The following is a 26,836-nucleotide window of genomic DNA, read 5'->3' as shown; positions in this document are numbered from 1 at the left end:
TCAAATAGTGATATTTCTTCTTACGTTGCAGGGGTCAGGATCATTTAGAACCTGGCGCGCCGACTATTGGAGCCAAATCGCTGTGTTTTCCATTCAAGCAACCAGCGGAAATCACTTGCACTACCAAGTGTATTCACCCAGACTGCAATAACATGGCTCTAAAGTACTGTTTGTTTGGACGAAGCTACTAAAAAATAATTCAATGGTGGAATTTGCGTCCCTTTGAGTTAACCACTTATATGACCCCCCCATAAGTAGTTCCTCTTCCTCCTCCCCTTTGAAGCTTGTTATTATCTTGATTTACCAGATCAATGTGGATTGCATGATTTTCCCCACTGAGTAAATTGCATTAGTCACTGGATTGGCCACGTCTTCGTGTGGTCCATCTAGACTACTAATAGGTGCTTTCATCACTAGGTAAATTTGATAATCATCGCGATTCCCACGTTTATTTTTAGGCAATGTCTGAATTAGTTTATTTTACTGAATAATTTTATAAATTATGTATTTTTGAAACTGTAGAGTAGTGTCTGGCTTTTTCTTTTTTAAAAATCTTTAAATTCTCTATCAAACTCTCGTTTCTATAACTTTGGGTAGATGGCGTTACTCACTGGTTTGGCCATGTCTAAGAGAGGTTCCCGTTGATTGTATGGCATACTTCATAGTAGATGGGTGGCGTTAGTCACTGGACCGCCCTGTATTTAGGTAGTCCGTCTGGATTGTATTTGTGAACATATATAAAATACTGGTCAATATTTTGAATGTCGTTTTTTTGCCTTCTTGTCTTTGCAACATGAACATCTATCTGAATGCACAAAAAGGTGGGAATATTTTGACATTAGTTATAAAATAGTATTTTTTCGAAAATTAAATGGAGCTACATAGGAAATACCGTTTGAATACTAAATTAGGACGTAGATGAATAAACTAATTTCATCCTCGATCAAGAAATATATGTACGTGTATTCTAAGAGTACTTATAGTGACGCATATTAAGTGTTTTTTAATTATTTACCGGATTTTTTTTTTATTTCATAGTACTACTGCCCTCTATGGTGGGAACGAAAACACCCAAATATACAAGAGAGATACCGTTTCACTAAATACAATAGGAACCTATGAAATTAAACTAATGTTATACCGCCCCCGGCGTTTGTTTACTGCCATTATATTGTACTACTGTATTTCGGCGTTGCTAGGTTTATGCGGGTAGTTTCTTGTTAGCGGCAAACATTGATAGATGTAAACTCATCAACATATAATTAAAAAAAATACAAATGAAAATCAAAATAATTGAAGTCGTCAACTTTGTTTCCTTTGTCACCTTATCAACTACTAGTATAAGATTTAAGATGTTTTCAATATCGCCATAATGACGTCATCACTGCACGCAGCATCGCGTCAACAAATATCTGGTGCGTCACATTCCTCACAATATGACGTAATTTCGACAAATTTTGGTCATTGTATTTGTGGATGGAATGTTTATCAGTCATCTAACTAAGGAATAGCGTACACAAAATAAATTAGGGCGAGTACATACACATTTATTGAAGTTTAATGAAATCTATATTTTATTAGTTGAAGACAACATTGAGATAAAGTATCATTACTTAATTTGATAGAAATAAGAAATAAAGTATAATTACCTAATTTGATAAAAATAAGAAATAATGTATCATTACCTAATTTGATAAAAATAAGAAAACATTGGCTCAAAATAATTCAATAAAATTTTCAAGAAATATCGAGGTTTGAAAAAAGATCAGACACAAACTGTTTGAGTTATTTGTACCCACAAGAAATACTAGTAGTTTACGGTACCAGAGACGACGACGACCACAACAATGACGACGAGGAAAGACCCCCCCCCCCCAAATAATACGCAAGCACACAACTGTACCATTCTATATATATATTGCATATATCATACTTGACAGAATAAATAGTTATTGTGTAGATTTCACAGTAATTTGAATTTTGAAAATCAGTCAAAATTAGTAACAGTAATAGTTTAATTTTGAGCCTAAGGCCGAACAGTCTTCACGTAATAAACTATTTTTCTTCTGAAAAAATAACAACAACTCAAGTTAATAAATAACATTGCCCGATTGTAAATACAGCACTCTATAAAAGTTCATGCCAAAATTAAAACAGAAAGCATTTTTTTTTCATCTGGGTAAATATTTTGTTAAAAAAATATGTTGATACAAATTTATAATAATATATGAATATAAAAATATTACTGTTCAACAGTATAGGGGTGTTTTAAATAATTTAACGTCAGACGGGTTATGACTCAGTCAAGTTTTCGTTCACCGACCAGTTCATGCAGGTCATCGCAATCACTTTCGTCTCCGAACGAGCGATATTTGGACGGTTCGGAATCTTCGGTAACTAGCAACGTCTCAATATTACATTTCCTTGTTCTGTACAAATTCCTCGCCCAGAAAAAGATGCAGCACATTTCAAAAATTAATAAATAGTGACCAATACCTGGAATTTAAAAAAAAATGAATACACAAGCATTAACACCAATCACCGATAATATACAGTTTTCAATCTCACACTCGCCTTAGTTGTCAGCTAAAATGCACATTTCAGATAATTATGGAACTGGAAATTATATATTTTGTTTAATGACAATTTGATATTGACGGCAAGTTAAGGAACACATTGAATAGATCACCCACCTTCACTTACAAATATTTTATGCCACATGAATTGTCTCGAAAAATACGAAAAACTCATATTCAGATAATTACAATTGTCTGTTAATATGGGTATTGTATCGACACTATATAGAATCATTACTACTTCATAAATAATAAGAATCGTATAAATGTGTTGATGAACAAAAGTTACGGGTATTTAATCCACCACCAAACTAAATTCTTGTATGCACAATATTTCATCAAAGAAATATCTCATATGTATGTACTATACGTTTTACGTCACAGGCAGCAATTACTCGATATATATAAGATAAGATAAGATAAGATAAGATAATTCTTTATTACAACCTTATAGAATGAATTACATATCTATTTTGGTTTATGAAATGCAATAAAGGTGTTAAAATAAACATAACAAGTTAGATATCTAAAATCTACTACAATACAGTTACATGAAATAATGTAAAAAAAAAAATATTAATGACCCATTAGGTGGTTTTCTCTAATGGTATTTGCTGTTTTTATAAATTTGATAAGCTCTGTTAGTAAATATTTGTTGTTTGTATTCAATATATAAATGAATTTTTCTTTGTTTGTACAGTGTTGAAAATTGTTAATTTTCTTTGAAAAATGTGAATATAACAACTCTCTTTCATCTGTGTAAAGTTCACATTTTGTGATGTAATGAATTTCATCCTCAAGTAGGTTGCATTTAGTACATTTTCTGTCTTCTGTTTTTATTTTTGGTCTTTTGTGCCTTCCCATCTCGATGTTTAGTTTATGGGCACTTAGTCTCAATTTTGCTAATAGACCAATGTTTTCTTTATTATCAAGGATTTTAATGTATGGTTCAGTATTTATATTTTTCTTCAGTAATGTATAAGTTCTAAGTTTTGAATCTGGTCTTTGATTATCTTGGTTCCATTTATAATTGTAATATTCATTCACTTTTTGTTTAAACTGGTCTTTTTTAATTGTTTCTAAATTCTTAATATCATACAGCTGTTTTATTTTATGCAGATTCATTAACCATGTGTCATTATATTTGTTTTGTTGTTGATCTTTTATTGCATCATATACTAGACTGATTGGGCCATTCTTAATAATATTTTGGTAGTATATGATTGCATTCAGTTGTATTTTTGCTAGTAATGGTAGTCGTCCAATTTCCATTCTACTACCAATGTTACTTGTTCTGTTATTAACATTTAATAATCGTCTACAGAACATTAAATGGTGTTTTTCTGTACACGTTTTGTTCCTGTACTCTGGTCTGCTATTGATTCCCCAAATTTCTGCAGCATAAGTTAAAATTGGTGTCTGGATGCCCTCAAATAATTTCAATTGTAAAAGCATGTTTAACTTGTTTGATGTTAATACTGGTTTGATTGCTGCATCAGCTTTTTTTGCTTTATCTATCAATCTTTCCATGGTCATGTTCATTGCCCCATTTGTATTAAATGTTACCCCTAGATATGTGAATTGGTTTGTTTTTTCAATCGTGTTTAGCCCATATGAGAATTCTGTATATATATATATATATATATGTAAATGTAAAACAAAAGTGTTTTTACCTGAAAAGAACACTTCTACAACCGAACTCTTCTGTATCAAAGCCATAAGCAACTCTTCCACCGATTGTACGTTTCCGAGATCAACTACGCCCATTTCAATTTTCCCTAAAAAATAATAATTGCAATTATTCATTCAGTTTTATATTTTCTAAGCTGTCAATGGTGTTCATACATCTTATAACGAAACTGTTTTTTATTTCACATATTATTATTGAAATCAGCTTTCGTTTTGCATGACGGGTAATACTGTGACGTAATACTCACATCGTCCGTTTTCAGTTTCTCCAATGCATCGGAACACAATCATCGAAGAGAGCAGACCCAGTATAAAGTTCTGCGTGTTGAAAACCGCCAGCACCAATGATATAGTCAGAAATTTAGGCGTGATGTCATAGTCTCGCAGGGGGTCTTTCGAAACAATGAAAAACATCATCAAACCATAGAGCGAACACAAAGTGGAAACTGTTGTGAAACAGTAGATGGCAGTGTAGATAAAGTTAATGGGTACCTGGATGAAAAAAAAAGATTATCATCAAATGTATGTTGTAAGGCGCAAGCACATACATTTATTTTTATCAAAAACGGTAACAATGTCATCTATAAGGTAATAAAGTTCAATGTTAGAAAAGGGAAAATATATTCCATGTTTCACTAAATACAAGTTATCGAAAGTACATGTAATTGTAGTCACGTACCACTCCAGGGCTGTAGAAATTTTGAATCCATATAACAGAGGCAACGAATAAAGCTATTGGTAGCACTATACACACTTGTAATATCGCAATCTTTAAACGACGGAGATTTGCTCTGAAAAAGATGAAAATAATATCAACAATTTTTATTTCATACTACATTTTTGTATTTTCAACACAAAAAACACGACATATAAGAAAGTCTATTTGTTACTTTGGAAGATATATTAAAACAATCGATGCTAATATTATTTATCATTTTAATATTACATTGACATTATCGACATGTTAATGTTATATTATATTATATTATATTATATTATATTATATTATATTATATTATATTATATTATATTATATTATATTATATTATATTATATTATATTAAGTATTTTTAATAGGTTACGTACTCGGTAGCTCGATAGCTGGGAAGACAACGACAACAGCAACATAGAGGCGGTGCTGCTAACGATATGTTAGCGTGCTTGAGTTTGGCCACCATGGTATGGTAGCCGCCATAGTAGTCCGCTATCAGAAGACAGAACTGGTAATACGCGATGGCTAAGTACCTAGTAAATAAAAAAACATAATATCATTGGTAAATATTATTCTATTATTATCCGCGATCACGATATATGTCGCTGGCTGTGGCATGTTGGTAGGACGGTGCTACAATTACAATAGAATATGTAGAATATGCGCATTGTGCATTTACTATCAGTATTAAATTAATTCCACATATTTCAATTATTGAATTCATGTTTACGCTTTAAGTGAAAATACCATGTTAATGATGATTCATGACAGTTATACGTTCAATGAAACATAATAGGGAAAACGTCAGTAAATTTAAACAATTATATATTTGCTTAGTGGATGAATTATAAATTATAAATACACGTTTATTCAAATAACTATTCATGGTATATTTATAACCGTGACGAGTTATAGCGTGCAAGTTATATACAGCATGACGAATGAAAAGTTCACAGTAATCAATATACCGGAATCGTTTTGCAGGCCACTGGCTGATACGACCACGATGTCTCTCCGCCGCAAATCAGCGTTAAATACACGATCGATCTGTCATCCCGACTCGTGATCGCTTGATGCCTACTTTGACATCATTACGCAGTAACAGCTGGTGTAGAAACCCGTCGTTAAAAGAATTTGACACCAAACGTCGCACACGTGTCGCCGTTATGACCAATATTTAACCAACAAATATATTATAATATTTATACTATTGATACTGTCCCTCTGACTACCATGCTCAATTATCGACCGTGACGATAAATCAGGATTTTAAAACAAAAAAGTAACAATTATTAATACAAATATTTTTATTGAATTTCTAGGATACAGGCCCACACGACTATCTTATATTGTAATAACTACATATTTGTTTTTATAGTTTAAATGTAAATAGCAATAAACACTCTATTTTGAAAACTTAAAATGTAACAATTAACATAAACTTAAAATGTAACAATTAAGTAGTAACAATACGCAAGTACGAACATTCAATAAATCGGATGAAGGGAGGCATCAATTATTCCAATGACTTATGAAACTTTCCTAATTATAAAACATATATGTTTCAACAGCAATGTTAATTTGTATATATGCAAATTAGTGAGTATGTTAATTAGTGTATATGTAAAGTGATATTTGTGGAAAATAATTACTAATTTATTAATTGATTATATATGCAAATGTGTTTCCATGCAACTTAGTTCATATGCAAACTAACAGTAATACAAAACAGTGTATAAACACGAGTACTCACAAAGATATGGACAAATTCAGTATCGTAGAGGTACCGGGTATATACAGTCCAATCAAAGACAGAACAGAAGAAACCTGTGCGGGAAATGAAAGTGAAACAAGGAAATATGTTAAAATAAATATGGGTAGTTATATACTTAGCTGCGGGACTTCTCCATTGGTAAATTTACTGACTTCAAAATATAGTATTATGCACTTGGTATGCATATATCCTTTCCACCGCGAGCCTTTCACAAATATATGCATTGCGAGGCATGTCAAAATTGGCATACGGCGGTATACCAGCAAATACATACACACGCCTTGTTTGACATTAATTGAACATTTTTGAATACCAGACATATTTTACATTTTTTTTATTTAAATATTCGGCAATGTCAAATTGTTTAATTGATATCGGAATGTTATACACTATTTCATATTTTTTCTATGTATGTTTGGACAACCTTGGAAGTGACGACTGTGTAACATTAATATTGTAATTTTCAGCATTTAAAAATATACTATTCGGCTACGTGCGGCAATTGTGATGACGATCAGAAAGTTGAATATAAATAGTTCTCGTAATGGATGTCCCCACGCAGTGATGTGACTGTGGATTTATATCTCACGCGAAGGAAAATCGTATGCTTTAAAATGAAAGCTCCAATAACACTTTAGTGTTATTGGAGCTTTCAAATAATTGTTTAATTATAGTATGATTATAAAATTATTTCAAATAATTGTGTGTCAAGTTCTCGGAATACATGTAATCCCCCTCCACATACACCCACACCCCAGACAATGTCGTCATTCGTAATGATCACGGGATATTGACGAGAAACAAACACGTGAGAAAAAATGTGTAAACCAACCGGATAGGCGCCAAGCAGCCATGTCAGTCGTGTCCGGCGTCTATGCGCTGGTATATTTTCCTGCATAAATCGTATTGCCTCTAAATATAGTACTACCATCAACACTGTTAATATTGTGGCAATCGTCAACATAATAATTCCTGCAACTCGAACCTCTGAAAGTAGGCACATATCGTGTTAATAGTATTAGGGGAGAACCATTTGAAACTCTGGGGCGATAAAAAATCCTTTTTTTCTTAACTTAGTTTTGTGATATTTTTTCAATGAAGAAGTCGCTGTATTTTATCTGAGTGTAATATTTGCCCTCGGGAAATAGCACGCATAGAATTTTTTTCGGTTATGGATTCCTGCAGGATTGTTTTACATGATTATTTTTTCGTGGCATTTTTTTTTCTCAATTCTGCCATTGGCCCAGATTTTCTAATGATCCTCCCATTATAATAAAAACACATGATTTTAATTTGGGCGTATAAACATAAGTTGACGGGACAATCTAGAAATCATATAAAAGTTGGTTGACCCCGGCGAATAAAATAGTACTTTCCGAACTTTACGGGAAAGTTTTTAGTATCTAGCAGTTAATTGGTTCACTTAACTTAGTGCAGCCTTACAAAAACACATATCAGCTAGCTGGGTCCAAACAGCAGAGACCGTGACATTGGAGTTATTATCACGCGCACATACACGTCACAACAACACACACATTGTCACAGACTCGACTCATCGCGACCTTTTCAGTCACGGCGGGGACAATTGATATCGATAATCGGCGCTCAGCATGCCCTGACATGACCCGGCCGAGATGGTCATGGCCGTGTTTATGTACGTTCTAGTCATGGCGAATCCTTCAGTGACGGGGATCTCTGTGACTAAATACTTACCAGTAAACATGGTCTCGGCCAAAATGTCCTCTTCGCTACAGTTGTCGAACACCATGGCTTCGAATCTATCGGCGATGACGATGTCATCCGCAGTAACGTCCGACTGGTTTGAAACTGGGAAAGAATCTGTTGAGGCAACCATGGCGAGAGAAGTCTAGTTATAACCGCGATCTGTCTAAACAACGACGTCGATTTGTGGAGTCAACAAACCGAGTCAATTAAAGTTAGAAAGTTCCTGGTTTCACAGTCACTGACCTCACCTATTGGTAGTTCATAAGAAACGAGTTGTCCAATGACGAACCTAAAATTCCACCATAAATATGCAAAAAAACTCGTCGGCCATTATGTATACCCCGGGCGACCTAATGCCCTGGGTCAATTAAATACCGAGATAAGCACCGATTTCAAAACCAGGCGTTGTACATTAATTGGCATTTGCTAGCCAATACTGCAGAGAAAATTCAACTCGATTCCGATTACAGGGAATGAACCATTGTTTCGGGCGGGGGTGGCACGTATACAGAAACGCCGTCACAGCTGACTCTTTAATCTATGCGTGTAACGTGGAATACGCACGATCTGACGGTGCGTTGTCCAGCAACAAAAATGAACAAGAAAAACTAGCCTAGTACTACTACTAGCTGGGTTAATAGTATTTTTTTTTTTCAACATTTTTACGATTCGCTTGCCTTGTTGTTTTGTTATTAAACATACTGCACACATTCGAAGACAAGGTACATGAAACATTCAATCTAGGTATAGGTTTATTTTTTTTTATTTTGGGTTGTCTTCAACTGTTTTTGTGGTGTTATTATTTTTTTTTACATAATATATATAATATTATAATAATATTATTATTATATTAATAATTATATACTAGTAATAATATTTTTTTTTCAAATAATACTTTATTAAAAAATTGTAATTAAAACAAAAATGTGGCCTATGATGCATATGATTTTAGTCAGATTGCTGGAACATTTCAGCATTCAACTAAGCAATCATGGTGTTCAGCAGAAACGATTATAGTTACCGAGGCCGAGGCGAGATTATATTATCCCCCTCTGTGTCGAAATCTAAATATTGAATATTGTGAGGGCATATGAGATATGCAGTACCATAATTATCATATAAAGTTGTCAAAAAACTGACACAATAGAAATTAAGAATACCACGGTGGTTTGTAATATCATGGGAATACTTACAATATCTTTAAATAAAATGCCCATTATCTCTGTACATGACGACTGAAGTGCAGAAGGAGGAATGAGAAGGTATATGACAGCGAAGTGTGTTAGTTGTATACATATAGTCGAACTGGAAACTAAATAATAGTTCACGTTCAATTTAGTGACTTTGAGACAATTTATGGTAAAGCATTTGCATTTTGATAAGACAAAGCAAAATGATGAAATACTTGCGACGTTAGAACTGTGCAAAACCACTAATATATGACATTTCATGGCTAAGATAAATAGGTCACAGACTCTCCATTCGGCTGTGTTTGGTTATAATTGGGGTTGGGTGTTCAACAATGCCATGCACACATGCTACGCTGTCGAGTCCTAGCTATATGATGACAAAAGACAATAAATACTGCCAGACAATTCAAAGCCAGTCACGTGATTAATTTAGACCAACCTTTGAAACACGAACAGTTTTGAATCGTGGCAAACTTTCCTGATCCGAATTAGACCAGTAAGTATGGGACTTAGCAAACCACCACGGCCGCCCTTGGCCTTGTTAATAACCACGCTCACGAGCCACCCGTCAAATACCTCCAAGGCATATATTATGAAAACGACATAAGCAATATACACGACGTGACACTGGTACCAGCGGCCATTTACTAACTGGGCGTTAACAACTTTAAGTAAACACGACGCAAATTAAACATGGAATAATTGATAGCGACGAACAACTAATAAAATACTGTAAAACACTACATACCGAAATGGGAACGCTGTCAATAATACAGCTGCGACTCGTATCACATAACACAACAACAGGAAATAAATAGAAGTGTCAGGCTAGTCGAGGAGAACTCCCGTGTAAGTTACGGAGGTACGTGCAAATGACGGTCGGATCTTCTATAATGGCGTTATCAACAGATGTTTTTTCTGTTTTCTATATTTTGCAATATAAATGTGTGTTGCTGGTACTCGCGTTGAAAATACACGGCTGTGTGCATTTGAATAAACCATAATGGCATACAATTGAAGCTTTGTGTATGTTGGTGGAATAATTCCACTGGGCGTCATTTGGCGGCGCACTTCACGATAGGTTCTTATAGCACTCGATTCATGATATACCGGCACGTAATATGTGGACGCCTCTTAATTCCACGCGATTACGTGCATGACTGAAGCTGACATGTCATCGCCCTCTCGGTGATAATCAGTACATGTGTTATAAAAAATAAAGTTATCGTGTTACTAAACTAATTTGTTGCTCATGTGTCTACAGTATACGTGTTACTACATGTAGTATTATGTATAGTGATTGTGGGACGGCTCGGATTTGAAATACCTAATGCAATCACAGTGTATCAAATGCATGGTGAAAGCAAGGCCGTAAACCATCACTGCTGTTTCTATTCGAAGTTTGTCGAATATCGTTTTTACATGTGAAAGAAATTTGTTATCGCGAACAGTGTTGAGTGGTCATGCTTTATTTCTGAATAACAACATTATTTTCAAGTTACAAAGGTGTCGCGTCGTTTGATTAGTGGCACAAGGAAGCCCCACTTTTAGAATTAACCGTCCGAACCGAATACTTGTGCGGCGTTTTTTTTTTATATAGATTTGTATTGTGATTATTGCAATAGAGGAGATATGCCATTGAATTCCTGTTGCCAAGCCAACAACAAACCATGGTGACATAATTGACGACGTAATATATTGTCAATCCAATTATATATGTCGTTTGTTAGGTGATGTTGGTGAGAAATGAAACAAATCTTTCATCTTGATTTTGTTTCAAAATGCACTCAAACCTTGGTTTGGTTTTGTCATACTTTGATGCCTCATCGCAGCTAAATACTATAAAACGGTCGGAAGTTACGACATGTTGACAAGATTCGCCAATTGACTTCCTGGTATGTGCGAGCGTGTTTCTTCATATCCAGGCTCTCTCGCGAGAGGTTAAAATGAGACAACAAACATTTTTTTTTTCAGTTTACTCATTATGTAAATGACAACGTATTACGCACTGAATTAAAGTACCATTGCTATGAATTGCTCACTTAAAACTGGAGAACTACAAAGTGTTGACAACGTAAAATAAATACATGAAGTAGTATACAGGTGGTATGTATCGTCTGAGCATGACAAGCGTAAATTTGCTCTGCTTAAAAAGTCGATTGGATAACAATCACAAGTATGTGAATGTGTATGATGCCAAGTTACCACCGACCACACCACACGCACATATAAACTTAATCGATAGAGGGCGTAGGGCTTATCTCCGCTGTCCTCATTGTTACATTACCACTCCTTATTTGATCGAGAGGAAAAAAAATCACTTCACATCCATGGCAGGTAATGAAAAAACAGTTGTAAATGACACAAGTTATACAAAAACAATAATATTTTGATGCGAGGCAAGTGTAATTGAAATTTACAATTCAAAATGCTACTATAACGTACTGGGTCGGTTATTGGTTTGTTTTCACCAAGCAAATACGGCCGATTTGTTTAGAAAGGGCGAATTTAAACGACGATAGAGATTATTCATTGAACTCGACGTACTGCGTCTCCCAAATTCTAAATTCCGCCACATATTTCAACTTATTCGGGTTTAAATGGCGACATTCCACAATACAGGGAAAGATACATGCAAATATACAAGTAATCCGTTGTTCGACCGATGTGTCACGTGGTATCGAAATAAGCGGCTGAAGTAGATATAATAAAAAAAATTGTGCGTAATTCTGTAACAATTGTCCACAACCACAAAGATAAATAACTGGGTATCTATAAACACGTCATACATCAGTGAATCCAGGTATCTGTGTCGAACAACAACACCCTGTAGATCGCCGGTAACACGTGTACACGTGTGTTATATACGTTGACGATATACATGTATATAATATACGCGTGTTCACTATTATTGCCTTAATTATTGCATTATGCAATTAATATGCCGCTCATCACAAAAGGTTCATTGTTTGAAATGCATGGTTGTGTGACCATACGTTTAAAATAATCATAGAATATGCATTGTAAATATTATAAGCTATTCAGTTTGGTGACTGCAAGTAAATGTTCATCATGTAAATATTCTTGATTCACTCAAATTAAAATGAAACGCACTTTTTTTTTTTGAAAAATACGACGACCTGTTATTTTTTCTTTTTCTTTAGCTTTTCTACTTTTGTTTCGATTTGTATAGAAATGTATTCAACTTCGGGTACGTGACCTTGATAATCTGATTGCAGTAAATATGTCGTAACAAATAAAAACAAATGCTAACCTATTGGAACTGTATGTTTGTGCTTGGATTTGGTAGAAACTAGCTTTTTCGCGTTAGCATTTAGCATTATTCATTTTGAAGTGGCTAGCATCCGAAAAATACAGAGGAAATTCTGTGTGACAGTGAAAACATAATCTATGGTGAAAGCCTCTTTGAGTAAATAAATATGGCATATGACAAAGGAAACGACAAATAAACTCTGATCTAGAAACCCCTCCAAAAATAATGCTGTAAAATAAGTCGTAACAGTAACTAAAAAAATGTCTTGTTTCTATGCCTGCTCGAAGATGTCGGACAGCAGTGGGGTTCTTTCATTTGCCTTGCGATAGTCAGCTGTCAACGACTCACGTTTATTGAGACGTTCATTCTGTCGTATCTTTCGATAGATCTGTGACGGTGGCACTATACCGTACATGTTGCCCTCCTGGGTGCGGTACAGATGACGTGCCCAGAGTAGCAGGAAGAACATCTCGAAAATCAACAGATTATGGTTCAACCCTGGATGAGGAAAAAATAATAATAATAATAACAATAATAATAATAATAAGATGATTGGATTAGAAATACATGTTAATTTAATTGATGGTGATAATATGATGATAAATTGTGGAAAATACGTCATAAACCTGCTTCATGACACGCAAATGTTACGTAACACTTACACAGCGTCCTAGATTGGTTGGCGAGTGGTCCCGATTTCCTACATGCAATGACACCGAATGTTCCCAAGAATGAAAGGAGTGTCTCCTGCAAGATGGTAGTGATGAGAACCAATCGGATACAGATGAACTTTGGCGTGATCTTGCAGTCTTTCAAATGGTCTCCTACCATGCTCTTCATCAGTCCTATGTTAAACATGGCGTAAATAGTGGAGATGTTGATAGCCACGTACAGATAGACGTATGGCAGGTTACTATCGTACTAGGAAATGCAGGGAAATATATTAATGTTGCGGGGAATGCGATATGCACAAACGAACTGCCAGTTAGTTGCACGCCACTATTCAGAAGCTGCGCACTGACTAAATATGCAAATTACCTACTTAAAATGCACGACATAATTATTGTAATCGACAACGATCATTTTGTATTTGATTAAGCCCAGCATATAACACAAGTAGTGACACGGTTTATACTGTGAGCGAAAGGCAATAAACCTTGCACCCCGCGACGGTGGGGTGGGGGTGTTTCCTTGTTTGACTTATGTGTGGTAACATCATGTCTAGATGAACAACGCATACGGACGCCTAATTGTTATTTCACAGTAACCTAAATAATTCCATCAATTGTTCAATGTCAACGTGAGAGAATTTCGACAGTAATTGTAACTGCTTGTCTGCCGTGATGAAGATACAAAGGGCATGTCATATAATTAGCACATGCCCAGTGAACTTCAATTATGCGATGCTGTCCTTCCTCTGGCTGTGAGTAAGTGAAGACGTCATACACTCACACACAATGTTGGATGTACACCTTGCGTACAGTGTTGGGTGTGAATTAAAAAGATAGCCATACATTTCATATCGTGGTACATATATGATAAATTTAATCTCAATATTAATATTAATAATAATAAAATATCTCAGTACTGTAAATGTGCAAAAATATAAAATTTGAATTATTGGCACTTCAAGAGTTTTGTCGAGTTCACTCGATGTCTCTTTTCTATATACTGCTATTCTCGTGTTGTCCCTCCTCCCCCTCTTCGTCTTCCCCTTCTCCACTCCCAAGCTCACTTTCCCCCAACGACTCCCCCACCTCATCTTTCCCCATCTCCACTCTCTCAGGTTCTTCTTCCCCATCATACTCTTCGTGCTCGTGCACTGTTTCCAACATTGGTATATTTTTGAAACCGCATTTTCCTACCAATTCATCGGATTTCCTTTTCCTGGCCAGTCTCCTCTTTTCCTTCAGCGCTGTTGCCAGGCAAGCAAGTTCGAGAGATGGATCCCACAATGGGTTAATGAGAGGGTTAACCTTTAACAGCGCCCGATCGTTGTCGGTTAGGTCCTCGTTGTTTTCGACAAGTATATCCGCAAACTCGCTCTCGTAGTACAAATCCGATCGCAAATTACGTCGCTTTTGTCGGATCTCGGCGGCGTCCCCCAGACTGTCTCTAACGTTCCTTTCCGTGAAAAAGCTCGGCTCATAGGAACAATTTGTTCTCTTGTTGACTGCCTTCGTGTGTTTTCCCCGACCAGAGTTCTGGCATGCTGTAAAGCTTGTGGATATTCCATCCAAATCGTCGTGACTTCTTACATCGCCCTGGTCGGCATTACAATCACCCGGAGACACGCGGCAAGTCCTTTGCTCTGTGGATGATGTGTATGCATCATCCGTCGACCCGGGCAGCGTGAAGCACACGACGTGGGACAGATTAACCGGTACTCGGCCGTTACGTTCAAAGAGGGGCGTTGTTTTCTCTGGCAAACGCAAATCAGAAACATTGCGATCATCGTAATTCTCCTCGTGGATTAATATACAGTTTTTACTCGTGTCTTCGACGTCATTTAACAAATCAACATTGGCTGCGTTGCGAATAAGCATATCCGTTGTCCAAGGGTTTATTCTTTTATTTATGCTCGATTGTGTCAAACCAGGCCGATGAAAAAATTTAGAATTGGGAAACGTCTGCCTTTTCGCCCTACCATTGGCCGTACCTACAAATGAACTTCGCGATATACAATGGCCATCGCCGAGACGACTATGGCAAAGTACGTCGTCTTCGCTAAATATGGGCAACACGGTTGCAGTTCTGTCGAAGAAAAATAAAGAACATATATTGTGATTATTTTCATGTTCACACTGTTACACAGAGGGATGAAAAGTAAGAATCGCAATGAATCGAATGAAAGTTTACAATAATGCACATTTTCGAATGTTTTACCGTGATTTCGCAGAAATTATATTGCTTCGATAACAACATTACGACGACAATTGTGGTAACGTAAGATCGAATCGACAACACGTAAGTGTACTCAGCAGAAATCGCGAAGCAACTCTTTGTGAATCAGAGTGATGTCTACGAGGGAAGGCCAAACAATCAGATTAAGTGGAAAGTTAAAAGGATACCATCCTCGAATATTAAAGAAAACTCACCTTTTTTTAGTTTTCACCCTTTTCAAGCAACCCGGTAAGGACGTTTTGCTTTTACCACAACACTGACCCATGCTCAACTATAAGCTTTTAAAAATGACTCGAACGCGGTGTATAGTTGCTCATATAACAATAGGGGTCACGCAATTGAAAAGAAAAAAACACGCACGCACACATCCACGGTTCGGAAAGTTTCTTGGGGTTAATATTGACACACTGGTGCGATCGTGTCTCGTGGTGTGTAAGAGAATTCTTTCAAGCGTCCAATACATCGTTACAATTCAATGAATAGAGGAAAAACAATCATCTGTTCACGGAGTAAGCATCCATAATCTTCTCGTCTCTCAAGGAATCTTCTTGCGAAAAATAGTGGAATAATAGTCTCATGGCTCGGCAGACATAATGTGTGAAGTCTATAGGGAGTGTATAGATGCATCTCACAAGGGAACACAGACGAGAGTGTTTGCCATTGACAAAACCCCACATACGCAGTCGAGTAGAGCCAATATATGGACAGAGCATTGTTTCGTAAACTTGGAGACGAATATCGAGTGTTAATTTAAAATTGGGTGCCGAGTAGTACGAACGAGATATGGCTAATAGATCTAGAGTTTGCATGGAAGATGGTATTACGATGTTATAGTATGAAAACGTCATTGCACTCGTACTGTGTCCAATGCTTGATTCATCCAAGGTATACGACACTATAACAATCTACTAAATATTTTATAGCAACACGTTGCAAGTTTGCAAAGGGAGATTTGAGCTTTACACATGCTTGAACATGTAACCATGAACGAACATCTTATGTCAGTTTAACAACTCCACAATCCAGCTTTTAAAGTGAAATTGAACATTACATTCAAATATACCAATACGTTCACCATATAGCAACTGACATTGTCTAAATGAACTAATCGCATGATCGTATTTACTGCAATAAATAGTATAATATGTCCATAATTATGCGGTTTGGAATAAATACATATTGTAATACTTTTATAGGAAAACACCTCCCAGCCATGCCCGATTAGTTCTGAAACATGCATCCATGAACTTATTTAATTTAAACACACAAATCATCAAGAGGATATAGCTGTGCTAATCAGCTCAATTGAATTTAGATTAGTTCCGAACCAGTGACGGAAATCACTCGCTTCAGGAGCAACTAAGATTAGATCAATTTGAACTTAATCTGGAATTAAAGGGCGGTGGTCGCCGCGCCGCGTTCGAAATGGGTCTCATACGACGTATCACAACGCGTGTAAAACACAGTTTGTTAACACGAAATTCGAGCACGCGCTGCGTGACGACCACCAGAACGCATAAATTACTCGATATTACACAAACTATGAGGAAATTGACAAGAACAAATAGTAAGTCATTCCCGCCGAAATAGTATTCCCACATAGACCAACGCGGTGCATTTCACGCACCTGACCATATACTAAACGTTCTGCGGGTTACACTTTACCGTTTTTAATTTCAATTCCGTTCTAATGTTATTGATTGGAGCGAGGTTTGTATAGACGTAGTAACTGACCACTACTATATACATATCCAACCGTGAACTGAACTATTCGGGCCATCATCGTGTGTTTTGTTCTAAGTAAAATTGATCTCAAACAATTCTTGGCAATTCTCCAAGTGACTTCAGCGTACTTGAAAGTTTGGATGTGTAACACGTGGACGAGACACACCAGTTGCAGTGTTGAGCCACACTGTCTGGCTTCGCTTGATAATACTGACATACGTTTTAGTAAATTACACTAAATGTACACCTGACATTCACTGTGACGAACATCGGATCGTCACAAATAACGGGCACGTCGACTCAATGTTGAAATCTGGGATAAACAATACATTATAGTTGACAGGGATTGTTGCTGATTTTTCCAGCGCATCTCTCCTGTCCTTCTCTACAGCACTTGTTTAATAAATGCGTGTCAAGTTGTAATTAAATTGGTTGTAGGAGCCGTGATTATTTATTGTTCGACGTTAGCAGAAAATACACACGTTTCAAGTTCATCCTAGTTACTAGTATTGATAAAGGGCCGACGTTTGAAAACAGAATTGATCTTAAAACATTGTATGTATTCAATAGCACGAATTCATACATCTGTCATGGTACACCTGTGCGTAAACATATGTAAAAACAACCGGTCTTGTCGCGTAAATAACATGCACTCAGCGAAACATTGTATGCTGTCACCTTCCCTCCTTGTAACTACCGATTCAAATGCAGGTAGCCATGCGAACATACGCCGCGCGAATGGGTGTTACTACTAAGCAATGCTCAGAGTCGAAACTCTTGTTTTTATCATAACATAGACAATGGTAATTTGTTTTCCTACAGCGCAGCTGATAGAAAATTTATATTACGCATGCACAGTCCCTGTGACGCATGCAAGGTGAATGACCGCCGGGGCCCGCCCGCACTTCCCTCTAACAGTAACCGGTGGCTGTGACCGGTTACACTGGACATCTTCGTTCTGCGGGCAAATAGTGGGACGCAATGATACGAAATCATATAAGGACACCAAGTCGGCTTTGACATTTCCTTATCACCGATCAACTAGGATAGAATATACACTAGTTGCAGCTCAGTGAAATCCACGCACGATTACCCTAGATAGAGACAGCAGTTCCTGGCTAACTTTGTGTAACACATCCATAGTTCGAATATAGCGTGTAATAATATCAATTTCATTATATTGGCATTTAGACGAATCGATTACAAGTTGAACACCAACCATAACCGTCCCAACTCAATGGCATTCATTGTCATTTATTCATCTATTCTTAAAAACTGTACAATGTATTGCTAACATAATGTGATTGCCTTGCAAAAACACTGTTGACGCGTCGAAATCCCGCGAGACTCTATACGTGACATAACGCGTGACTCACCTTGGTTGGGTAAATATAAGTGGCTGACTCTATTATCAAGATGATGTAATAAAATAAAGGACGCAGTACAGCATGCTGCATAATACCACACTCAATTATTTTCACGTGTTTCCTGATAAATAACAAAAATAAATTAAACATATAGTACACTGTAACCTTGTTATAACGAACTCTTTGGAGGGCATACAATGAGTTTGTTAAAGTGAAGTGTTCATTATAATGAAGTATATAATGCATTGAGATTGTTGTGGGCGAGAGACATGCAATGTGTACATTATATCAGGAAGTTCATTATAACGAGGTGTTCATTATAACGAGGTTACATTGTATTGTTAATGTTTTGACCTTTTACAATATAATATTCTCATAAATTGTTTGTAGAATAGAAAATGAAAGCAACGCACTTCCGGTGACAGAAAACAGAACAGACAGAGATAAATGTCCAGAAAATATATTCTGTCGTTCGTGAAGCCCAACTAACCCTCAACGCCTGAAAGGAATCATGATACCTTCGCAGAAAAAAAAATGTGATGAATTGTTAACTCACGCGTCCATGGTCATGACCGGAAGACAAGGGCATATACAAAATGGGAAACTGGCCAAAGATACTTCCTGTCCTGTTATGATCTCAATGTAGTTACGACGACCGCCGAAGTAGTCCGCCTGTATTGAAATCAGTCTGTGTAACACCACGGATAAATACCTGAAATTGGATGAATTCAGAATACATTTTTGTGCATCGGTGAAATGTGTGATTGTCAGGTTATATTTTAGTTTTCAACAGACCCGGTGTTTTCGAGACTGTAATTTTGCAGTGCTCGCATTTTTTGCTTCTGATTGGGTCTAAATCGCTCGTGTTGGTCAAACCATAGAGTTAAGACATAACAACAGTACCCAGTCTGTCGCGGACGCCTGGTATTCCAATCTATGTATACCGCCACCAACGGTAACAAAACGTCATGCACTCATTTTTCGTTGTGAGGGCAGAACACAAACATCCAATTTAGTGATGAAGTTCGGAACTCACGCCGCGTATATATAGTTCAATACTCACATGGATGCAGCAGGCATGGTAACCGTGGAAGTTCTCGGAATCAGAACAGACATATAAGACAGTGTGATGAAAACCTATCAAGAGCATAAACACAGTATACATTAGATACTTTTAAAGCGAGGGGAGTCGTCACCTGCGCATGCGTCAGATGGCCATAGCGTGTCATTGTTTACAAACAAGCATCTACCCATGAGCCTTTGCGTTTTTAGCGTGTGTTGTTATCATCGCTTGGGACTCAATTCCCGCGCGTGCGCAGGTGACGACCCTCCCGCTTTAATTAAAGTTACATGAAAAGTAAAGTGCAATATTTGGTTTACCACGAGCGTACTGTTACGACGACACGCCAGACACATGACAACAGTGGAAGGCGCGATAGGATAGGTGCCCTAAATAAGATACAAGAATTACATTTTTCAGGACAATTACAATACTTCCAATATTTGGACCATACCCGGGAGCCACTGATGTATTAAACTTATAAATGTACGCGCATATGGCGATAAATGATGATATTGTGGCACATAACCCGGGGTAAGCAACTCTGAGGGTTCGTTGCGGCCATATTGTTTCGAGAAATGATAATTTAACTTGGCACATTATAATCAGAGAAACTCGACACCAGCCTCGGACACTCGTCCCATTTACTAACCGGATATAGTCCTAAGACAAACACACTTTTTCTTCCTGTTGGCTCTCTCGCTAAGATCGTCTTTATAAAGAAATAAGCCTCGAAATATATAATTAAGCTGACCAGGACAATGAGAGATTCGATAACTAAGATGGCCAAACCATAAGGTGTCATATCTGTGAGAAACAACGACAATTAGTATGTATGATGAATTTGAGCACAACTATAATATAGTAAGAGACAATTCCACTGGCAGGGGGCTTGTGTCAAATTTCCGATCGCCATTTGATGTGGAGTGAAAGGGTTCAGACATCCGACGACGTGTTTGCTTTCACTCCACGGCGTGCAGAGTGACTGGTAATTATTCAGGGTATTCGGCATTCGATTTTAACCCGATTCGTTATTATTCATGTTTTTATTGTTCGTCGATGTTGATAAAACTTATACATTTCAGTGATTTTACACCTTGACCCGAATGACGTGACCACAAACTGACAAAACAACAACAACAACAACAACGACTTATTTTACCTTGTACAAGATCTTTAACTGATAACGGCACTAGACTACAGTTGGATTCGTCCACGGTGGACATCTTGGCCTATATTTATAAAAAAAAATGCAATGAATGGCGCGTGCTTCACTACTGAATATTCAGTTATTAACTGACGCAAAGTGTAAAATAATAGAAACACGGTTCAATCTGTGGTTTCCTGTAGACTGTATGTCTATGCAGATATGAATATGCGTTGGGGGTGCACAGTTCCCCTGCGACAGAACGATCTCGCGAAACATTACGTTGGTTGTGTATAGACACTGTAATTCATATTAATACCTTGGGTCAGTGACCTTTCCTCAGGCTCCTTAACCAAAACAATAACACCACTCAGCAGCGCAAATCCTCAGTTCAGCAGAACAGTCGTGATACACAGAACGCTGCCACGTCTTTATATGATCCTAGTCTCTTCTCCACTGTGATAGATATCGATATGTATATGGAAATATACAGTGCAACGCACCTTGCTTCAGACGATACACCTGGGGTCTAACGTCGTGAACTCCAAGATGTAGACCTATCTTATCATATGATTACGCCAAATAATTAGAATAATGAAGCCAGATTGCGTAGCTTTGCTGATAATATTGCATACATATTGAAAGTACACCCACAGCTCCACTCGTAATTGGTCATAAAGGGGATTCATAAAACACGGCCTAAATACGCCAACAAACAACAGATATACATCACGAGTGTGTTTGCCTTTCAAGAGGTCAAAGGTGAAACTCTCTATTGCTCACATTATGGGAGTGTTTGGTGCGTATAGCTAGTGCGCACAACCCGTGCTATCGTCGCTTGAATATACCAATACGCTCAACGACCTACCCGGGTAGATAAAAACATATATGCAGTCGTATTTATTTATTTGATACAAAATACAATATCAAAATGTTATCAATATGTACTTTAAACTCTGTTATCTATCTTCAACGGCTTAAAGTTCAAGTTATATTTTGAATCTTTTTATATATTTCAGACCAATTCCGTGATTTTCTACCCCCCCCCCGGATTTCACGCGGTCATGTTCAATATTAGAGTAACATGCAAACAATTTCAGCTAATGATTAAGTGAGGACTTCGAGTTACAGGCAACGCCCACTTTCAGGGTCGAGGTATACTTCAGTTGACCCGGCCATGCCAACTTTTACCATTAAAAACTTTTAACCCGAAATTTGTGAAGACGATTTCGCGACTTCGAGTTAGGAAATATTTAACGCCACTGAGCTGTGTAATGTTATTATTCTGGTGTTTTAGTCCAAGTGCTTTAATTTATTAACCAATATCTCTGTGCAGCGTACACACAAAATGAAAGCACGTACGCTGAATCGCCTTCACCTCTGTGATCCACAATTGGCAAAAAATAATTTGTAATTTCCCGTATGATTGACGTTCCTCGAGAAATCATGGTGGCCAGGGTCCACAAACTGTTAATGTGTAGCGGTGGACTCAGTATGATTACGGCGATGATTTTGTTGAATTCAATGTGACAGATTTAAACAAATAATTCGACTTACTAAATCGAAGTCGCAATATGATGGTCTTAATTATTTTTGAGTTACAAATGATTTGTCATCGGGTCAAAAGTGGGTTAGTAGAGTCGGGTCAAAAAAGTATAATTCGAGATTGGGCGTAACTCGAATTCCCGAGTATAGTATGCAGGAAACTACAGTGTACACTTAATATTAATATTTTCGAACGAAGTGGATTGTGGCCAAATCGTTCGATGGGCCCTTCATATAGTTGAATAATCTGTTCGGAAACTCTCGACTCGAAATCGGCGATACGTATCCATGTTGCCCTTTTCACGTCTGTAGTAATGGTGTGCGACCAGAAACAGTAGAAACATCTCACAGATAACGAGATAGTCGTTGATCCCTGCGGGAAAGGATGGAAGAACAATGTAATGTCTTTATTTTTACATATATTAAAATTACGGGTTCTTAGTTCAAATTTCATGGAAAATCAGCACACATCATTGACAAATGTGTTACTTAGCTCCGAATGTGTTAGTATAGGTAAGGACATTTTAATCAGTTTCTCACAACGAGCTCAATGCAGCGCCATAGTACAAGTCCGAAGAGAGGGGCTGAGAGGAAGGAGAGAGGAAGGTCATAGCGGATAAAATGGAATGAGAGGAGAAAGAAGTGGGGGTAATTATTTGAAATACCTGGACTTATAGGAATATAATGAAAAACAGGTACTTCTATAGATTCAAGAAATGTATTGGTATTTAATATTAACATTTGAAAGACCCTGGTTCTTATGCATACTTTCTAGTACATTTATATGTATGTCTTTTTTCGCATTTTCTAGAATTATATTGTGTTTGTATATATTTTATTTAAAAAAGATAAAATAAATATAAAAAAAAGAAAAAAAGAGGAGGGGTGAGAAGGTGTAGAAAGACGATGACGTAACAATGTACTTACAAATGGCCCTTGTTTGCGCTGATAAGTGTTGCGTACATGTAATGGCTCCCGCAGAACCTAGTATACTGAACACCGTGGGTTGCACGTTGGCGACAAGCAAGCTCAGCTGAATACAAGCAAACTTAGGCCTAAGGTAGAAACCATGTAAAATCTGCTTAGCGCAGTTATTCAGCATCCCTAGGGCGTACATCGCGGTCAAGGTAGACACCACATTAAAAGTGTTCAGATAAATAGAAGACTCGTCTAGCGCAATCTGAAGAAGACAACACAATAAGTTGCTAGAGACAAATCAGAAAGTTGCAATAATATAACCATGGAGTTATTAATGTTTATAACACAAAATTAAGGCGATATCAATATATCGTCACTCATACCACGGTTACTACCGTGCTCATACTTACTTTACCCTCCGTGTAGTTACCGTCGGTCCACATTACTGCTGCGATATACAGTACGACCGGGCTCACGATGCAGAGCTGCATAACACCCATACGTATCCAGAACACACTGCGTCTGGTTTGAGACGATGGGAGCACACATGAAATGAGCAATATTTATTTATTTGTACTTTATTTCAACCGTCAGAAAATAAATAAATTGAGTAAATAGTTACAAGTTCCCGTAACACGAGGGATGTGCAATTAGTGCTCCAACCAAGCAAGAAAACAATGGTCCGCCATATATCTCCGATTTATGGTGGTGACAGGTTTTTATTTTCACGCTATGTATTTACTGAATATTTTCTTATTGTCACACGTCACTTTAATAAACAATACTACTACTATATTTGCAATTAACGTACCAAGAACTGGATTAGGGGATGTACATCATACTGAGAGTTCAAGCTGCTAGTATATTCATAGAATAGCCAATCTAAATCATGCAACTAGTACGAACTAACCTTGTTACTTCGATCTTCGGCAGACAAATGCAGCAACACGCTACTGGAGAGCTGGCTAATTTCAGCTGAGTGTGCTGCATTTTTTCTATCATAGTATTTCGACCGTCACAATAATCTAATATTAGCAATAAGAACTGGTAGATCGCCATCGATAAATAGCTACGTTGAAGTAAATAAATAAATGAATGAATCAATAAATAAATAAATAAATAAATAAATAAATAAATAAATAAATAAATAAATAAATAAATAAATAAATAAATAAATAAATAAATAAATAAATAAATAAATAAATAAATCAATCAATCAATCAATCAATCAAAATGTCTTGTACTCACACTCCGGCGGTTAAGTTTGCAAGAACGGCCGATTTAGGGATCAAAATAGCCATCAGCATGATGAAACAAAAGACCTAATGATACGAAGGAGAAAGCGAAAAGATGAAACTGTATATGAAGTGCCTCATCTATAGGATCTATAAGCGCTTATGTGACGTAAATGAATGTAAGGGACATACCGAACCACATCGTCGATGTTGTTTTAATCAAGGTTGGTTCGTCAATAAAAATACTGATTTTCAGATTTGCTATATTTCTAATAACGATGGACTACACGGCCAAACATAGTCCTCGTTTGCATTATTTTCATCTATGTCATTTTTACCGTGACGTCAGACGGGTGTATAAAATATTTACAGTTTGTCTTCTGTTTACCTCCTGACTATTCTCCTCATTGTCAATGGCGTTCGCCACCTATTTACAGAATGGAATATCCCTGTTATCAAATACCTCTATAAATCATATTTACTAGGTAAATACTGGTGTACATTGTCCGTGTGCGTGTACAGCGAAAATTGAACACGGACATGCACGATGTACACCAGTGTTTGCTGTCTGGTGAAATAATAATAATAACATAGCCATTACCACAGAATTTCTCCATGGATGAATTACTTGCATGTACTTTTACGGATTTATAAAATGTATTTATTGTATGAGCTTACCGGATATATTCCTAGATTCCATATGATTCTCAGTCTCCTTTGTGTATATGGTATGTTTTTTACAAGCCAGACAACTGCCTCGATGAACATAACGAGTGTTATCAATGCGATGAGAAAAACTAGACCAATGGCTACAAAATGGCCGGGGTCCATTACTGGAGAAAAGAAATAACAAACATAACAGTGTACTTTCTGTTTAATCCCTCAAACTTTGATAATTAAAACAAAAGTGCAAGGAAATGAATTAAGATAGTTGTGAGGGGGGGGGATTACATGTACACATGGCTCAGGCTATGTTCGAGAACTAATTTATTACTATATATATTATCAAATCACTCCATTTATGAAGTTTACTTACGTGCGAACAAGTCCTTGGAATAAGGAGCATCTTCACTACATGTACAGTTCCTGTATTTGGCCATGGCTACCAAATATGCGATGATTGTGAATTAAAAGTCCTAGAAATGGACGTTACTATTTTATTGTCACTGTGTTTATTGCATCTCTGACGCTTATGCAGACTGGATCATGATAGTAACACGATAATGTCGATATCAACAACATGAACTTGACATATCCACGGTAATAAACAAATAACACATGGTACATGATTAACCAATCGATTAATTATGAATTACACTTACTTTCAGCCTCTGAAATTCAACGCACAAGGAACACAGATAGTATAAAGGTCGCAAGCTTGTGACGTCATGTCTTGTTCATCTTATCCAATTCGTCTATTTTTTTTTACAAAACATAAGACGTCGAAAGCATTGTTTTACATACATCACCTGGCCTTTACATGCCAATAAACGCACGTATCAAAGGTCAGGAACCAGAATATGACTCGTGATTTCTCACGTGGGCTGATAGTATTATACAAAACCTTTACAACACACTGCCCTCACAAGACGAATATGGGAAACTTTTAACCATTACTGGTAAGTCAGTTCGCCAAAGCACTGTCGTAGAGGGACTGTGGCTAAATTCCAGCTACAATATTAGTGTAGCTAACACCTGGAACATATTATTATTGTCTATATATATTTCCAATAAAAAGCGCCCTCTAACGACTACGAGCTTATGACGTAAATGAATGTAGGGGACGTTATACATCTTCGATATTTTTTGATCTATGGTAACCGCTAATAATAATTACTATTTTTGTGAAGAGGTTTGTTATATTCTTAGCGATGAAGGACTTCACATTCCATCATTATTATCTATTTGATGTACATTGTTTCGCTTACCCCCATTCTGACGATTTACGGTTTACGGCTACTATTAAAGCTAGGTACGAATAAAATATATCAAAAC

General features: G+C 36.8%; 4 protein-coding genes across 8 annotated transcripts; all 4 read right to left on the bottom strand.

Annotated features, from left to right (window-relative positions):
* Positions 1-1,546: 1,546 nt before the first annotated feature.
* LOC102806880 (organic solute transporter subunit alpha-like) lies at positions 1,547-10,441 on the bottom strand. Of its 5 annotated transcripts, none has more exons than XM_085494516.1 (9): positions 9,670-10,441; positions 8,465-8,590; positions 7,584-7,738; positions 6,731-6,804; positions 5,352-5,510; positions 4,945-5,056; positions 4,514-4,757; positions 4,250-4,354; positions 1,547-2,496 (listed from the first exon to the last, which is right to left on the bottom strand). In XM_085494516.1, exons 2-9 carry the CDS (start codon positions 8,517-8,519, stop codon positions 2,300-2,302), a joined length of 1,101 nt encoding a protein of 366 aa, XP_085350642.1. In that variant the 5' UTR covers positions 8,520-8,590; positions 9,670-10,441; the 3' UTR covers positions 1,547-2,299. The 5 variants fall into 5 exon arrangements, with proteins under 5 accessions (XP_085350642.1, XP_085350638.1, XP_085350636.1 ...); XM_085494512.1 differs by having other exon boundaries at positions 10,106-10,441; XM_085494510.1 differs by lacking the exon at positions 9,670-10,441 and adding an exon at positions 8,720-9,646.
* Positions 10,442-12,034: 1,593 nt separating this feature from the next.
* LOC102807005 (organic solute transporter subunit alpha-like) lies at positions 12,035-21,858 on the bottom strand. The gene is made up of 8 exons (XM_078014105.2): positions 21,463-21,858; positions 21,159-21,228; positions 20,649-20,803; positions 20,000-20,073; positions 19,493-19,648; positions 18,946-19,057; positions 13,603-13,861; positions 12,035-13,438 (listed from the first exon to the last, which is right to left on the bottom strand). The coding sequence occupies exons 2-8, from the start codon at positions 21,220-21,222 to the stop codon at positions 13,212-13,214; spliced, it is 1,047 nt and encodes a 348-aa protein (XP_077870231.1). The 5' UTR covers positions 21,223-21,228; positions 21,463-21,858; the 3' UTR covers positions 12,035-13,211.
* LOC146748672 (uncharacterized) lies at positions 14,477-16,110 on the bottom strand. Its single transcript, XM_085507418.1, has 2 exons — positions 16,039-16,110; positions 14,477-15,694 (listed from the first exon to the last, which is right to left on the bottom strand). Exons 1-2 carry the CDS (start codon positions 16,107-16,109, stop codon positions 14,605-14,607), a joined length of 1,161 nt encoding a protein of 386 aa, XP_085363544.1. The 5' UTR covers position 16,110; the 3' UTR covers positions 14,477-14,604.
* A 1,060-nt stretch (positions 21,859-22,918) lies between the features above and the next one.
* On the bottom strand, positions 22,919-25,941 carry LOC102807123 (organic solute transporter subunit alpha-like). The gene is made up of 7 exons (XM_078014093.1): positions 25,878-25,941; positions 25,520-25,674; positions 24,855-24,928; positions 24,517-24,675; positions 24,017-24,128; positions 23,616-23,868; positions 22,919-23,061 (listed from the first exon to the last, which is right to left on the bottom strand). The coding sequence occupies exons 1-7, from the start codon at positions 25,939-25,941 to the stop codon at positions 22,919-22,921; spliced, it is 960 nt and encodes a 319-aa protein (XP_077870219.1).
* Between the last annotated feature and the right edge of the window lie 895 nt (positions 25,942-26,836).

The sequence above is a fragment of the Saccoglossus kowalevskii genome, chromosome 2 (assembly GCF_978046115.1).
Source record: "Saccoglossus kowalevskii chromosome 2, keSacKowa6.1, whole genome shotgun sequence".
NCBI classification, from domain to species: Eukaryota; Metazoa; Hemichordata; class Enteropneusta; family Harrimaniidae; genus Saccoglossus; species Saccoglossus kowalevskii.
This window is presented reverse-complemented; position numbering and strand designations above follow the sequence as displayed.

Excerpts from the sequence above, each read along its gene's own strand:
- LOC146748672 (XM_085507418.1), bottom strand. The coding sequence starts at position 16,109 with ATGGGTCAGTGTTGTGGTAAAAGCAAAACGTCCTTACCGGGTTGCTTG. Across the intron at positions 15,695-16,038 it reads AGGGTGAAAACTAAAAAAAG|AACTGCAACCGTGTTGCCCA; the intron begins GTGAGTTTTCTT and ends TTTCTTCGACAG.
- LOC102807005 (XM_078014105.2), bottom strand. The coding sequence starts at position 21,222 with ATGTCCACCGTGGACGAATCCAACTGTAGTCTAGTGCCGTTATCAGTT. Across the intron at positions 13,862-18,945 it reads CTTATATTTACCCAACCAAG|TACGATAGTAACCTGCCATA; the intron begins GTGAGTCACGCG and ends TGCATTTCCTAG. Across the intron at positions 13,439-13,602 it reads CAACCAATCTAGGACGCTGT|GGTTGAACCATAATCTGTTG; the intron begins GTAAGTGTTACG and ends TTCCTCATCCAG.
- LOC102807123 (XM_078014093.1), bottom strand. The coding sequence starts at position 25,941 with ATGGCCAAATACAGGAACTGTACATGTAGTGAAGATGCTCCTTATTCC. Across the intron at positions 24,676-24,854 it reads GCAAACTTAACCGCCGGAGT|CTATTTATCGATGGCGATCT; the intron begins GTGAGTACAAGA and ends ACTTCAACGTAG. Across the intron at positions 23,869-24,016 it reads GTAACTACACGGAGGGTAAA|ATTGCGCTAGACGAGTCTTC; the intron begins GTAAGTATGAGC and ends TGTCTTCTTCAG.
- LOC102806880 (XM_078014092.2), bottom strand. The coding sequence starts at position 8,606 with ATGGTTGCCTCAACAGATTCTTTCCCAGTTTCAAACCAGTCGGACGTT. Across the intron at positions 5,057-5,351 it reads CCCAGCTATCGAGCTACCGA|AGCAAATCTCCGTCGTTTAA; the intron begins GTACGTAACCTA and ends CATCTTTTTCAG. Across the intron at positions 4,758-4,944 it reads ATTTCTACAGCCCTGGAGTG|GTACCCATTAACTTTATCTA; the intron begins GTACGTGACTAC and ends TTTTTCATCCAG.